We start from the raw sequence: 15,764 nt of genomic DNA, 5'->3' as shown, positions 1-15,764 counted from the left end.
CATGTCAGCTGTTTTGAACAGCTGACATGTGCCTCTAACAGCCGTGGGTGGAATTGCGATCAACCCGTGAGTGTTAACTGCTGCTATCAATCTCTGACAGCGGCATTTAACTCGCGCTTACCGGAAGTGAGCCAAAAATCCCGCCCATCGGTGACCCCGTCACATGATCCTGGGTCACCGATGGGTTGGCTTGACAGCCAGAAGTCTCCAGCAGACCAGTTTGGCTGTCATAACCGAATAGCTATGAGCGCCGCACGGTGATCGGTGCTCATAGCAACTGACTATTTCTGATGCACACAGGCGATCTGATCATCGCTTGTGTGTAGCAGAGGCGATTGGACAGCTGCAGCTTATAGTCTCTCATGGAGACTATTAACCCCTTCACCCCCAAGGGTGGTTTGCACGTTATGGACCGGGCCAATTTTTACAATTCTGACCACTGTCCCTTTATGAGGTTATAACTCTGGAACGCTTCAACGGATCCTGGTGATTCTGACATTGTTTTCTCGTGACATATTGTACTTCATGATAGTGGTAAAATTTCTTTGATATTACCTGCGTTTATTTGTGAAAAAAATTGAAATTTGGTGAAAATTTTGAAAATTTTGCAATTTTCCAAATGTGAATTTTTATGCAATTAAATCACAGTGATATGTCACACAAAATACTTAATAAGTAACATTTCCCACATGTCTACTTTACATCAGCACAATTTACGAACCAAAATTTTCTTTTTGTTAGGGAGTTATAAGGGTTCAAAGTTGACCAGCAATTTCTCATTTTTACAACACCATTTTTTTTTAGGGACCACATCTCATTTGAAGTCATTTTGAGGGGTCTATATGATAGAAAATACCCAAGTGTGACACCATTCTAAAAACTGCACCCCTCAAGGTGCTCAAAACCACATTCAAAAAGTTTATTAACCCTTCAGATGTTTCACAGGAATTTTTGGAATGTTTAAATAAAAATGAACATTTAACTTTTTTTCACACAAAATTTAATTCAGCTCCAATTTGTTTTATTTTACCAAGGGTAAGAGAAGAAATTGGACCCCAAAAGTTGTTGTACAATTTGTCCTGAGTACGCTGATACCCCATATGTGGGGGTAAACCACTGTTTGGGCGCATGGGAGAGCTCGGAAGGGAAGGAGCGCCGTTTGACTTTTCACTGCAAAATTGACAGGAATTGAGATGGGACGCCATGTTGCGTTTGGAGAGCCACTGATGTGCCTAAACATTGAAACCCCCCCACAAGTGACACCATTTTGTAAAGTAGACCCCCTAAGGAACTTATCTAGAGGTGTGGTGAGCACTTTGACCCACCAAGTGCTTCACAGAAGTTTATAATGCAGAGCCGTAAAAATAAAACACAAATTTTTTCCCACAAAAATTATATTTTAGCCCCCAGTTTTGTATTTTCCCGAGGGTAACAGGAGAAATTGGACCCAAAAAGTTGTTGTCCAATTTGTCCTGAGTACGCTGATACCCCATATGTGGGGGGGAACCACCGTTTAAGCGCATGGGAGGGCTCGGAAGGGAAGGAGCGCCATTTGGAATGCAGACTTAGATGGAATGGTCTGCAGGCGTCACATTGCGTTTGCAGAGCCCCTAATGTACCTAAACAGTAGAAACCCCCCACAAGTGACACCATTTTGGAAAGTAGACCCCCTAAGGAACTCATCTAGATGTGTTGTGAGAGATTTGAACCCCCTAGTGTTTCACTACAGTTTATAACGCAGAGCCATGCAAATAAAAAATATTTTTTTTTTTCCACAAAAATTATTTTTTAGCCCCTAGTTTTGTATTTTCCCAAGGGTAACAGGAGAAATTGGACCCCAAAAGTTGTTCTCCAATGTGTTCCGAGTACGCTGATACCCCATATGTTGGGGTAAACCCCTGTTTGGGCGCACGGGAGAGCTTGGAAGGGAAGGAGCACTGTTTTACTTTTTCAACGCAGAATTGGCTGGAATTGAAATGGGACGCCATGTCACGTTTGGAGAGCCCCTGATGTGCCTAAACAGTGGAAACCCCCCAATTATAACTGAAACCCTAATCCACACACACCCCTAACCCTAATCCCAACGGTAACCCTTACCACACCTCTAACCCAGACACACCCCTAACCCTAATCCCAACCCTATTCCCAACCGTAAATGTAATCCAAACCCTAACCCTAACTTTAGCCCCAACCCTAACCCTAATTTTAGCCCCAACCCTAAATGTAGCCCTAGCCCTAGCCCTAACCCTAGCCCTAACCCTAGCCCTAACCCTAGCCCTAACCCTAGCCCTAACCCTAGGTCTAACCCTAACCCTAGCCCTAACCCTAACCCTAGCCCTAACCCTAATGTGAAAATGGAAATAAATAAATTTTTTTAATTTTTTTAATTTTTCCCTAACTAAGGCTACGTTCACATTAGCGTTCTGCGCCGCAGCGTCGCCGAATGCGTCATGCGCCCCTATATTTAACATGGGGGCGCATGGACATGCGTTGCACTTGCGTTTTGCGACGCATGCATCACTGCGGCGCACGCGTCATGGCGCAGAGGACGCAGCAAGTTGCATTTTTTGTGCGTACAAAATCAAGCAAAAAAAGGACGCATGCGTCGCAAAACGCAGCGTTGTGCATGCGGTGTTCCTGCGTTGTGTGTTGCGTCGCCGACGCTGCGGCGCAAAACGCAAATGTGAACGTAGCCTAAGCGGGTGATGAAGGGGGGTTTGATTTACTTTTATAGCGGGTTATTTAGCGGATTTTTATGATTGGCAGCCGTCACACACTGAAAGACGCTTTTTATTGCAAAAAATATTTTTTGCGTTACCACATTTTGAGAGCTATAATTTTTCCATATTTGAGTCCACAGAGTCATGTGAGGTCTTGTTTTTTGCGGGACGAGTTGACGTTTTTATTGGTAACATGTTCGGGCACGGGAGATTTTTTGATCGCTTTTTATTCCGATTTTTGTGAGGCAGAATGACCAAAAACCAGCTATTCATTAATTTCTTTTGGGGGAGGCGTTTATACCATTCCGCGTTTGGTGAAATTGATAAAGCAGTTTTATTCTTCGGGTCAGTACGATTACAGCGATATCTCATTTACATCATTTTTTTATGTTTTGGCGCTTTTATACGATAGAAGCTATTTTATAGAAAAAATTATTATTTTGGCAACGCTTTATTCTGAGGACTATAACTTTTTTATTTTTTCGCTGATGATGGTGTATGGCGCCTCGTTTTTTGCGGGACAAGATGACGTTTTCAGCGGTACCATGGTTATTTTTATCTGTCTTTTTGATCGCGTGTTATTCCACTTTTTGATTGGCGGTATGAGAATAAAGCGTTGTTTTTTGCCTCGTTTTTTTTTTTTTTTTTTACGGTGTTCACTGAAGGGGTTAACTAGTTATGTAGTTTTATAGGTGGGGTCGTTACGGACGCGGCGATACTAAATATGTGTACTTTTATTGTTTGATTTTTTTTTTTATTTAGATAGAGAAATGTATTTATGGGAATAATTTTTTTTATTTATTTAGGAATTTTTTTTTTATTTTTTTTTTTTACACATGTGGACATTTTTTTTTTATTTTTTTACTTTGTCCCAGGGGGGGACATCACAGATCATTGATCTGGCAGTGTGCACAGCACTCTACCAGATCTGCGATCTGCTGTGCAGGGCTGCAGGCTTACCAAGTGTCTGCACTGAGCAGACACTCGGTAAGCCACCTCCTTCCCTGCAGGACCCGGATGCCGCGGCCATCTTGGATCCGGGACCTGCAGCGAGGAAGGAGGTAGGAGACCCTCGGAGCAACGCGATCACATCGCGTTGCTCCAGGGGTCTCAGGGAAGCACGCAGGGAGCCCCCTCCCTGCGCAATGCTTCCCTATACCGCCGGTACACCGCGATCATGTTTGATCGCGGTGTGCCGGGGGTTAATGTGCCGGGGGCGGTCCGTGACCGCTCCTGGCACATAGTGCCGGATGTCAGCTGCGATAGTCAGGTGACACCCGGCCACGATCGGCCGCGCTCCCCCCGTGAGCGCGGCCGATCGTGCTGGACGTACTATTCCGTCCTTGGGAAGTAGGGCCCACCCCACATGGACGGAATAGTACGTCCAATGACAGAAAGGGGTTAAAGCATGTAAAAAAAAAAGTTTTAAAAATTAAAAAAAATATATATATATAAAAGTTAAAATCACTCACCATCCGCCCGATTCAAAATAAAACAATAAAAAAAAAATTAAAAATCAAACATACATATTTGGTACCGCCGCATTCGCCCGACCTATCACTAAAAAAAAAAACAGAATTAACCTGATCGGTAAACGTCGTAACGAGAAAAAAATTCAAAATGCCAGAATTACGTTTTTTTTGTCACCGAGACATTGCAATAACGGGATATCAAAAGATCGTATCTGCACTGTCACGATTCACACCGCGACTGTCAACAGTACGTCACGATCGGGGTGACCTTTGGCCAGCCCACGGCTATCACTTGTGCAGGGGGCTTATCTTAGTCATCCATCCACTGCTCCAATGTGATGAAAACACAAACAAAGCTACCAACCTATCAATTTACAGCAGGGGCTTATTTTAGTTATCCCACTGCTCTGCAATATAACATGAACTGCAAGGATTCATGTACAGGTCCTTCTCAAAAAATTAGCATATAGTGTTAAATTTCATTATTTACCATAATGTAATGATTACAATTAAACTTTCATATATTATAGATTCATTATCCACCAACTGAAATTTGTCAGGTCTTTTATTGTTTTAATACTGATGATTTTGGCATACAACTCCTGATAACCCAAAAAACCTGTCTCAATAAATTAGCATATTTCACCCGACCAATCAAATAAAAGTGTTTTTTAATACCAAACAAAAAAACCATCAAATAATAATGTTCAGTTATGCACTCAATACTTGGTCGGGAATCCTTTGGCAGAAATGACTGCTTCAATGCGGCGTGGCATGGAGGCAATCAGCCTGTGACACTGCTGAGATGTTATGGAGGCCCAGGATGCTTCAATAGCGGCCTTAAGCTCATCCAGAGTGTTGGGTCTGGTGTCTCTCAACTTTCTCTTCACAATATCCCACAGATTCTCTATGGGGTTCAGGTCAGGAGAGTTGGCAGGCCAATTGAGCACAGTAATACCATGGTCAGTAAACCATTTACCAGTGGTTTTGGCACTGTGAGCAGGTGCCAGGTCGTGCTGAAAAATGAAATCTTCATCTCCATAAAGCATTTCAGCCGAGGGAAGCATGAAGTGCTCCAAAATCTCCTGATAGCTAGCTGCATTGACCCTGCCCTTGATGAAACACAGTGGACCAACACCAGCAGCTGACATGGCACCCCACACCATCACTGACTGTGGGTACTTGACACTGGACTTCAGGCATTTTGGCATTTCCTTCTCCCCAGTCTTCCTCCAGACTCTGGCACCTTGATTTCCGAATGACATGCAAAATTTGCTTTCATCAGAAAAAAGTACTTGGGACCACTTAGCAACAGTCCAGTGCTGCTTCTCTGTAGCCCAGGTCAGGCGCTTCTGCCGCTGTTTATGGTTCAAAAGTGGCTTTACCTGGGGAATGCGGCACCTGTAGCCCATTTCCTGCACACGCCTGTGCACGGTGGCTCTGGATGTTTCCACACCAGACTCAGTCCACTGCTTCCTCAGGTTCCCCAAGGTCTGGAATCGGTCCTTCTCCACAATCTTCCTCAGGGTCCGGTCACCTCTTCTTGTTGTACAGCGTGGGAACAGCCTATTTGTTGAGAAATTTCTTTCTGGGTCTTACCCTCTTGCTTGAGGGTGTCAATGATGGCCTTCTTGACATCTGTCAGGTCGCTAGTCTTACCCATGATGGGGGTTTTGAGTAATGAACCAGGCAGGGAGTTTTTAAAAGCCTCAGGTATCTTTTGCATGTGTTTAGAGTTAATTAGTTGATTCAGAAGATTAGGGTAATAGGTCGTTTAGAGAACCTTTTCTTGATATGCTAATTTATTGAGACAGGTTTTTTGGGTTATCAGGATTTGTATGCCAAAATCATCAGTATTAAAACAATAAAAGACCTGACAAATTTCAGTTGGTGGATAATGAATCTATAATATATGAAAGTTTAATTGTAATCATTACATTATGGTAAATAATGAAATTTAACACTATATGCTAATTTTTTGAGAAGGACCTGTATATCCCGCTTTACAGTTCTGCTTGAAAACTTGCAGCTCTCTGGCGCCCCCCTTACCCTCAGGTCAGATTAGGTACTGCACCTAGGGTAATTAGTCGCCAGAAAGGCTGCCTGCTCTGTGCTGGCTATTGGGCACGCTGCAGCAAGGGCGATATAACTACTCCCACTCAGGCAGGAACAATAATTATCAACGACGCCGTCGCTACAAAGACTCCCAAAAGCGCATGTAGGTATGCCGCCTCCAGCTTCGATTAACGGGTCCGAAGCTAACCCAAAATAGTAGCGTAATTCCCTTCAGAAGACTTAGGGTACGTTTTAGAGCAGGAGAACGAAGCTAGTATTTTAAATATTTTACTCCATAAAGTTCAGGCAGTGTTTATAAAAAGGTATATAAAGATCTACTATATAATTGTCTAAGAGTCACTTCCGTCTGTCCTTCTGTCTATCTGTCACGGATATTCATTGGTCGCGGCCTCTGTGTCATGTAATTTAAGTCGCTGATTGATCGTGGCAAAACAGCCACGACCAATCAGCGACGGGCACAGTCCGGCGGAAAAATGGCCACTCCTTCCTCCCCGCAGTCAGTGCCCGCTCCGTACTCCCCTCCAGTCAGCGCTCACACAGGGTTAATGGCAGCGTTGACCGCAGTGTAACGCACTCGGTTAACGCTGCTATTAACCCTGTGTGATCAACTTTTTACTATTCATGCTGCCTATGCAGCATGAATAGTAAAACGATCTAATGTTAAAAAAAATAAAAAAAAAATAAAAAAATAGTTACATATTCACCCTTCGTTGGCCCCCGGATCGACAACAGGCCTTTCCCGCTGGCGACGCTCCGGTAACCGGTCCATGCTGCGATCTCGCGAGATGATGACGTAGCGATCTCGCGAGATGATGACGTAGCGATCTCGCGAGATGATGACGTAGCGATCTCGCGAGATGATGACGTAGCGATCTCGCGAGATGATGACGTAGCGATCTCGCGAGATGATGACGTAGCGATCTCGCGAGATGATGACGTAGCGATCTCGCGAGATGATGACGTAGCGATCTCGCGAGATGATGACGTAGCGATCTCGCGAGATGATGACGTAGCGATCTCGCGAGACGATGACGTAGCGATCTCGCGAGATGATGACGTAGCGATCTCGCGAGACGATGACGTAGCGATCTCGCGAGATGATGACGTAGCGATCTCGCGAGACGATGACGTAGCGATCTCGCGAGATGATGACGTAGCGATCTCGCGAGACCGCAATGCACTCTTCAGACCGAGGCGCGAGGAGCATCGGTAACCGGCCGCTTCGATCCGGGCGCCAACGGAGTATGTAACTATTTTTTATTTTAATTCTTTTTTTTAACAGGGATATGGTGCATACTACGTGACTGGCCAATATACTACGTGACTGTGCTGTATACTACGTGGGCTGGGCAATATACTACGTGGGCTGGGCAATATACTACGTGGGCTGGGCAATATACTACGTGGGCTGGGCAATATACTACGTGGGCTGGGCAATATACTACGTGACTGGGCAATATACTACGTGGCTGGGCAATATACTACGTGGCTAGGCAATATACTACGTGACTGGGCAATATACTACGTGGCTGGGCAATAGCATATTCTAGAATACCCGATGCGTTAGAATCGGGCCACCATCTAGTGTTACAATATAAGACAAAGTATGTATGTACAAAGCAATTATAAAATAACACGGATTAAAGAAGAAAGATAAAACTCACATGTGCTCAGATCATTTCAGGCAAAACCTTGCTGGTAGGCAGAGCCAAATATCCCAATTCATGAGAAGGTCTGGCAGCAACAGCTCCTCAGGCAAGACTGAATGCTGGGTGAAGTGCAGAAACTTATAACTGCAGCCTCGCGACATCACTAAAGGGGTTGAGTTAACATCGCCCTCCCCTTTCCTCAGCTGAACAGTTTTCTCCAACAATTCTTATAACTCTCATATCTGCGCTCGAGAATCTGGCAGAGTCATAACACACACCTCATCCATCTTGTATTAAAATTAGATCTCTATTGATACCAAACTCGTCCTAGTTGTTCCACACGGTTCCGGAGAAATCCGTACTTTTTACTAGTTGCGTTTAGCAGCTAGTGGGTACAGTGGTTCACAGATCTACCGATGGAAGTTAGCAATATATACTTATTATTTTTCTAGCCCAAATCGGTGGCCAAATATCTTATTGTAATAGAACAAAGAACCTCATGTCTTCTGACAGAAACTAGACCAGTTACAGCTGGTACTAGATGGGAGGAGGGATGAGTAAGTTGCCAAGAGCCTGGAATTTACAGCTAGAGCAATAAAACCTCTTCTACACACACACACACACACGTCAGCAAGCAGAAACACAAAGAGGAGGGCCAGAGCGCACGATATGTGTGCTAATAGGGACAACTAAAAATCATATTATACATTATCGTGACATGCACCAATATGGTATCATTAAAAATGTCAGCTCAGCATGCAAAAAATAAGCCCTCACCCGTCCAGAGATCATGAAACATGGAGATGCTACAGGTCTCGCATAATGGGGCCATTTTTTAACCAAAGTTTGGATTTTTTTTTCACCACTTAAATAAAAAAGAACCTATACTTGTTTGGTACCTGTGCACTCGTAATAACCTGGAGAATCATAATGGCAGATCAGTTTTAGCATTTGGTGAACATGGTGTAAAAAAAAAAAAAAACAACTTTAGAATTGCGCTTTTTTTGCAATTTCACTGCACTTGGAATTTTTTTCCTGTTTTCCAGTACTCAATATGTTAAAACCAATGGTGTCGTTCAAAAGAACAACTCGTCCCCCAAAAAACAAGACCTCACACGGCCAGTTTGAAGAAAAATAAAAAAGGTATGGCTCTGAGAAGGGAACAAAAAACGAAAACAAAGCACGAAAATAACTCCGGTCATTCAGGGGTTAAATGTCTGCTCCCAGCTGTGAGGTTGTAGGATGGGCTGTGTAGAGACGTCTGCTCGAGACATGTTGGGTGAGGAGGGCTAAATATCCATGGCCACATAGCCTGAGAATACCAGCCCCCAGCTGTCTGCTTTACCTGCGCTTGTTATCAAAGATAGGAGACCCCTAGTCTCATTTTTTTATATTTTACACAGTGCACTGGCCATTCACAGCCATGCCAATACTTGAGGTGGCTGTGATGGGGCCTTAAGTGCCTCCACAGGAAAAGCTTTTTGATTGGCTTAGTTGTACATACTCATCAAGCTATGTTCAGGCTCCGAAACCTGAACAGTAACACGGACTTCTAGGAGAAGTCTATGTTCAGGATCGTCCACCTCTAATGAAGACATGACAAAAGCAGAGAATCCGCGACTCACAGATCAGAAGAAAATAATCAGGGAAATGAAAGCTGTTGTCAGAGGGAGAAAATGTAGAGAAAACCAGAGCAAGTCTGGAGAAAACTCATCTATTATAGGACGACGCCGGAGAGACGTCATCACATCCACCGGAGCCAACAAGGAGCCTCGCTTCTCACCTCGTGGTGTAAGAGGCCGGAGCTCCTCCATCATCACGTCCTGGTACCGATCCTGGTGTCCTTCTAGATACTCCCACTCCTCCATGGAGAGATAGACAGCGACGTCCTGACACCTAATAGGAACCTGACAACAGCCACATCGTCATCACCCAGAATCCTACAGTGCTGTATTATGTCCCAGCAGTCACCTCTCTGCTCATCACCCAGAATCCTCCAGTGCTGTATAATGTCCCAGCAGTCACCTCTCTGCTCATCACCCAGAATCCTCCAGTGCTGTATAATGTCCCAGCAGTCACCTCTCCGCTCATCACCCAGAATCCTCCAGTGCTGTATAATGTCCCAGCAGTCACCTCTCCGCTCATCACCCACAATCCTCCACTGCCGTTCTGTATAATGTCCCAGCAGTCACCTCTCCGCTCATCACCCAGAATCCTTCACTGTCCTCCTGTATAATGTCCCAGCAGTCACCTCTCTGCTCATCACCCAGAATCCTTCACTGTCGTCCTGTATAATGTCCCAGCAGTCACCTCTCCGGTCATCACCCAGAACCCTCCAGTGCTGTATAATGTCCCAGCAGTCACCTTTCCGCTCATCACCCAGAATCCTCCAGTGCTGTATAATGTCCCAGCAGTCACCTCTCCGCTCATCACCCAGAATCCTCCAGTGCTGTATAATGTCCCAGCAGTCACCTCTCCGGTCATCACCCAGAACCCTCCAGTGCTGTATAATGTCCCAGCAGTCACCTTTCCGCTCATCACCCAGAATCCTCCAGTGCTGTATAAATGTCCCAGCAGTCACCTCTCCGCTCATCACCCAGAATCCTCCAGTGCTGTATAATGTCCCAGCAGTCACCTCTCCGGTCATCACCCAGAATCCTCCAGTCCTGTATAATGTCCCGGCAGTCACCTCTCCGCTCAGCAGCTCAATCATCTTGTTGCTGAGCTCCAGGATCTTCTTGTTCCTCTCATGTAGCAGGGAGTGCGGGGGAGGCTCTGTGATGAGGCCCGGGCTCCGCCCTCCTGACTCCTGGAGATGGATGATGGGAGTCACACCGTCCCCCGGTGTCTTCCTCACTATTGTGTAATCCTGTGTATGGAGAGAGACACTTAGGGAGAAAATTCCTTCCCGACTCCAGATCTGACAATCAGTAGAAATCCCGGGATCAATAACCGTCTCCAGTAATCTGGGGCCATAACCGGGAATATTATTCCCCCCCGGACAGACATCCCGGCCCCTCTACAGCTCTTATAGGGGATCCCCATGACAACTCCTCCGGGCAGAGAGCTCCACAGAATCACTGCTCTTACAGTAAAGAATCCTTCTCTCTGTTCTGGATTTCCTCCTCCCGATGTCGGACTTGTCACAGAACACAATAAAGCTGATAGAAATGTAGAGGAGTTACCTCTCCGCTCAGCAGGGAGACGATCTCCAGGGCCAAGTGGAATAATCTTCTGGTGGTCTCATCCCTGTCCTCGTCCATCCTCGGGGTCATTCAGGAGGAGGAGGGATGAACACTGGATCAGCTGGAGGGATCTCGTCCTGCCGGCGTCTTCATGATGGAGGAGAAGATGGAAATCACAGGGGACGAGAGAACGACAATCACTAAATTCTGCCAAATATCAACATTTATCAGGAGGAAAAGCCACAAACCTCCACCGCGGCCTCCTCCGCCGATCTGACCGCTCATCATCAGCCTCGTAGGAGGAGGACGGTCACCGTGGTAACTACACCGCCAGCAGAGGACGGTCACCGTGGTAACTACACCCCCAGTGGGGGCCGTGAGATGAGGAGCAGACGCTGCACATCCCCCATACAATGCTGCCCGTCCCCAACACTGAGGAGCCGCAGTCACATGGAGCAGGAGCCTCCACAGGAACAGCTCTGATCTCACCCCACACTCTCTATTCTGACTCATGGGTATGTAGAACGCAGTGGTGCCTGGATAGACCTATTCTTTTGGGCACTTCCGTATTGACCTGTACTCACGTTCATACCGATTTATCAGATAGCTTAACTCAGCCACCTTCTCATGTAAGAAGACTCCAGGAAAAGAGGGTTGCTTTAACTGAAACTCTTGTATTATGATGAAAGTAGCAGGTAAAAAGGAATATTCAACAGAGGACATGTAATAGGATGCATACAGATATGGGGATGATGACAAAATGGAGAATAAGGGCGTGAACAAACATACATCACAGGACTACAGTGAGAGAGTTGGGACAAAATACAGGGAAAAGCAAACTTCTGTCTAGAAAGAAGGATAGAACACAAGCAATGCAAACATTAAATGATTTCTCAAGTCGTGGGACATGACACTCCCCGTCTGAAATCCTTGGATTTCACGATGTCCGTAATTTTTCGAAGTCGTTCGAACCTGAAAAAACAAGAGGAAGAAAACATGCATGCAATAATAAACATAAAAGATTTTTAAGTCCAACTCGTTGTTGACCCGTAGATCACACCGAAAGATAAGTTCAAGTATATAAAACCCATCTTCAGATTGGGGAAGCCGCAAACATGCAAACTCTTCCACCAACCCAGAATCCAATGGGAATGTTAAGGGTTCAATCCAATGGAAAATGTCAACATTCAATAAACTGGGGAATGAGGAGGAATGCTCCCCGCCGTGAACAACGTCCAGGAGCATGTTCAGTTCATGTGATGTCCTCCTTTCGTAGAAGCAGCATGAGTTCAGTGACCGGGCGGAAGAAGGTTCGGGTAGAGCCCCCTTTTGTCACCTTAACTTCTACCTTACGAGTCTTTCCGTCCTCACCGGGTAGGACCTTGGTGATAAGTCCCATTGGCCAGTCATTACGATGAGCCTCTTTGTCCTTTAAGAGAACAAGGTCTCCTTCTTGGAGATTGGGACTGGGCGTCTGCCATTTGTGACGGTTTTGAAGCAAGTGTAAATATTCGGTCTTCCAGCGATGCCAAAACACATTAGCCAGGTGTTGAACTTGTCTCCACTGACGTTTGTAAATGTCCTTGTTATCGAAATTCCCTGGTGGGACTGTAGCGGCTCCAATCTTCTGTGTAAGGAGTGTAGCTGGAGTAAGTATCGTTGGAGCATCAGGGTCGAATGATACTGGAACCAAAGGTCTAGCATTTATTATGGCTGACACTTCTGCGAGGAAGGTGACCAGAACTTCATGAGTAAGGGGAAGTTTATGGTCCAGCAACATGGAGTCGAGGATCCTTCGTGCAACACCAATCATGCGTTCCCAAGATCCACCCATGTGTGAAGAGTGTGGAGGGTTGAATACCCAAGTGCATCCATTGTCGAACAAGAAGTTGTCAAACTGCAGTTCCTTGCAGGCTCCTACAAAGTTTGTGCCGCAGTCGGACCGGAGTTGCTCTAAGAACTTCAGAGACTTCTTCCACGCCTCCCACCTTTGCTGTTTCTGAGTTGGGAGCGGGGTGTCCCAATCCGTGTTCTCGGCCGTAAGCTGTCTTAACAGTATCTGGCCTTGAATAGTGATGGGTGCTACAAACCCGAGAGGATCATAGATGCTATTTATGACAGATAGGACTCCTCGTTTGGTAAAGGGTTTGTCATAGGGTGACACTTGGAAAGTGAAGGTGTCCCGTTTGATATCCCACAGTAGACCAAGGCTGCGCTGTGTTGGAGGAACATCAGAACCCAAGTTGAGGTCCTTTAGGTTTGTGGCATGGTCTTCAGATGGAAACGCGTTCATTACCTCTTGACTGTTAGAGATAATCTTGTGGAGTCTGAGGTTTGTTGTGGATAGCATTTCCTGTGTCCTGGAGAGTAGGTCAATTGCATCTTCACTTGTGGGCAAGGACTTGAGCCCATCGTCCACGTAGAAGTTCTGCTCTACAAATTGCCGAGCATCGGAACCGTACTCTCTCTCATCTTCCTGGGCTGTCCGTCTCAGTCCATAGATCGCCACAGCAGGTGAGGGACTGTTGCCGAAGACATGGACCTTCATCCGGTAGTCTATGACCTGATTGTTGACATTGTTGTCTTTGTGCCATAGGAACCTAAGATAGTTTCTGTTGTCTTCTTTCACAATGAAGCAATGAAACATCTGCTGAATGTCGGCCATTATGGCAACAGGTTCTTGTCTGAAGCGGATCAATACTCCAAGGAGGCTGTTGTTCAGGTTGGGCCCAGTTAGGATACAAACAAGGAAAACAAATACAGCACAACCTAGTAAAACCTCCTATCATGATGGCATAAGATATTGTATATAAGAGGTAACAAGTGCCTGTATAATGAATGTCTAGGGACACACCAATTGCTAAAGCAACAAACTACCAAAAAAATGGTGCAAGAAAATGTCCAAAATGTACAAAAATCTTTATTAAATAAATATAAAAGATATAACAACAAGGAATGCAGAAATGGTGGATAAAAGATGCAGGTAACATGTACCGTATGTCTGGAGATAAATGGCACCTCACCACAAGTCAGCAGACAGGCAGAGCATAACATAATTTGCTTACTGCTACATTTTTAGGACTCAATAAGTATGCCATAAATGGAACACAAAAAAAAAAAAAAAAAAAAAATTTGTGAACCAGCCAGTACGTATCACATGATATAAGTATACAATGTAAACTAAAGGAGTCCTACCAGCTGCTGTCCTGGGGAGAGCGCATCCACTCCAGACCCACCCCAACGCGCGTTTCGGCGATGTCCTTCCTCAGGGGGCGTCACCTGAGGAAGGACATCGCCGAAACGCGCGTTGGGGTGGGTCTGGAGTGGATGCGCTCTCCCCAGGACAGCAGCTGGTAGGACTCCTTTAGTTTACATTGTATACTTATATCATGTGATACGTACTGGCTGGTTCACAAATTTTTTTTTTTTTTTTTTGTGTTCCATTTATGGCATACTTATTGAGTCCTAAAAATGTAGCAGTAAGCAAATTATGTTATGCTCTGCCTGTCTGCTGACTTGTGGTGAGGTGCCATTTATCTCCAGACATACGGTACATGTTACCTGCATCTTTTATCCACCATTTCTGCATTCCTTGTTGTTATATCTTTTATATTTATTTAATAAAGATTTTTGTACATTTTGGACATTTTCTTGCACCATTTTTTTGGTAGTTTGTTGCTTGGGCCCAGTTAGGAGCAGGTTATTGAGAGAGAGGCCTTCAAACTGAGCACTGGAGTCAAACACCACTCTGATCTGGTTAGGCTTGCGAGGGTGATAGACACCAAAGGATGGAAGATACCAACATTCTTCTCCCTCCCTCAGTGGTGGCGCAGGTTCAGCATGATTTCTGTCAAAGATGTTCTGCATAAAGTCAATGAAATGCTTCTCCATCTCTGGTTTCCTCTTTAGGGTACGCTTTAAGGATGAGAACCTTGCAGTTGCTTGCTGCAGGTTGTTCGGCAACCTCACTCTTGGGAAACGAAAGGGTAAAGGAGCTACCCAACTGTTGGAGTCGTCTTGAACAAATTCTTTATCCATAACCTTTATAAATTCTTTATCTTCTCTTGTGGGTGCCAACTTGTTGTCATTACTTGTGGAATCGAACACTGATGACCCGAGGTTTTCTTCCCAGGACTGGAGTGTGTTCATGTCGTTGAAGGATTCCTGTTGCCACTTGGTGTTGCTCACTTTCTCTTTCACCCAGTAGTGATGTGGGCATGGTTGGAAATGAGTGCTGCGACCATTTGACAAGATGTGTGTTTTGTAAGAGGAGATGTTGTTAGGTCTCTTCATCTTATGTATGCAAACATTGCCTATGATTACCCAGCCTAGATCTAAGCGTTGGGCAAATGGTGCATCGTGTGGTCCGTTAATTTGCTGACGCACCTTGTGCAGCCGGAGGATGTCTCTGCCTAGCAGAATCAGGATATCTGCACTGTTGTTGAGGGCTGGTATCTTGTTTGCTATCCCCTTGAGATGTTGGTGATGAAGAGCAGCCTCTGGCGTTGGGATCTCTTCTCGATTGGATGGAATCTGGTTGCACTCGACCAGTGTAGGTAACGGTATCTCGACGGTGTTCTCGAGAGATGTCGCTGTAAGACCACTGGCCCTTCTCCCATAAACCTCTGTAACACCACTGCAGGTACCTAAGGTGTAAGGGTA

General features: G+C 45.4%; 2 protein-coding genes across 5 annotated transcripts in view; both read right to left on the bottom strand.

The window, feature by feature from the left end:
* Positions 1-15,764, bottom strand: part of LOC143793538 (uncharacterized) — a 379,060-nt gene that overhangs the window by 94,981 nt on the left and 268,315 nt on the right. The gene's annotated exons all lie outside the window — the stretch shown is intronic.
* The window catches only part of LOC143793515 (uncharacterized), a 185,528-nt gene that overhangs the window by 15,158 nt on the left and 154,606 nt on the right, over positions 1-15,764 (bottom strand). For 2 of the 4 annotated variants that reach the window (XM_077280549.1, XM_077280548.1), the window contains exons 2-4: positions 11,103-11,249; positions 10,607-10,786; positions 9,701-9,824 (exon numbers count right to left, since the gene is read on the bottom strand). The exons of 1 other annotated variant lie outside the window; for it this stretch is intronic. In XM_077280549.1, the coding sequence (XP_077136664.1) occupies positions 9,701-9,824; positions 10,607-10,786; positions 11,103-11,192 (394 nt within the window). In that variant the 5' untranslated portion in view covers positions 11,193-11,249. Of the gene's footprint in view, positions 1-4,246; positions 4,275-9,700; positions 9,825-10,606; positions 10,787-11,102; positions 11,250-15,764 lie in introns of all 4 variants that reach the window. One more of the 4 variants, XM_077280551.1, reaches the window with a different exon arrangement.

Source organism: Ranitomeya variabilis, chromosome 1, assembly GCF_051348905.1.
Source record: "Ranitomeya variabilis isolate aRanVar5 chromosome 1, aRanVar5.hap1, whole genome shotgun sequence".
NCBI lineage: Eukaryota > Metazoa > Chordata > Amphibia > Anura > Dendrobatidae > Ranitomeya > Ranitomeya variabilis.
Note: the sequence above shows the minus strand (reverse complement) of the source record. Positions and strands in the feature narration are given on the sequence as shown.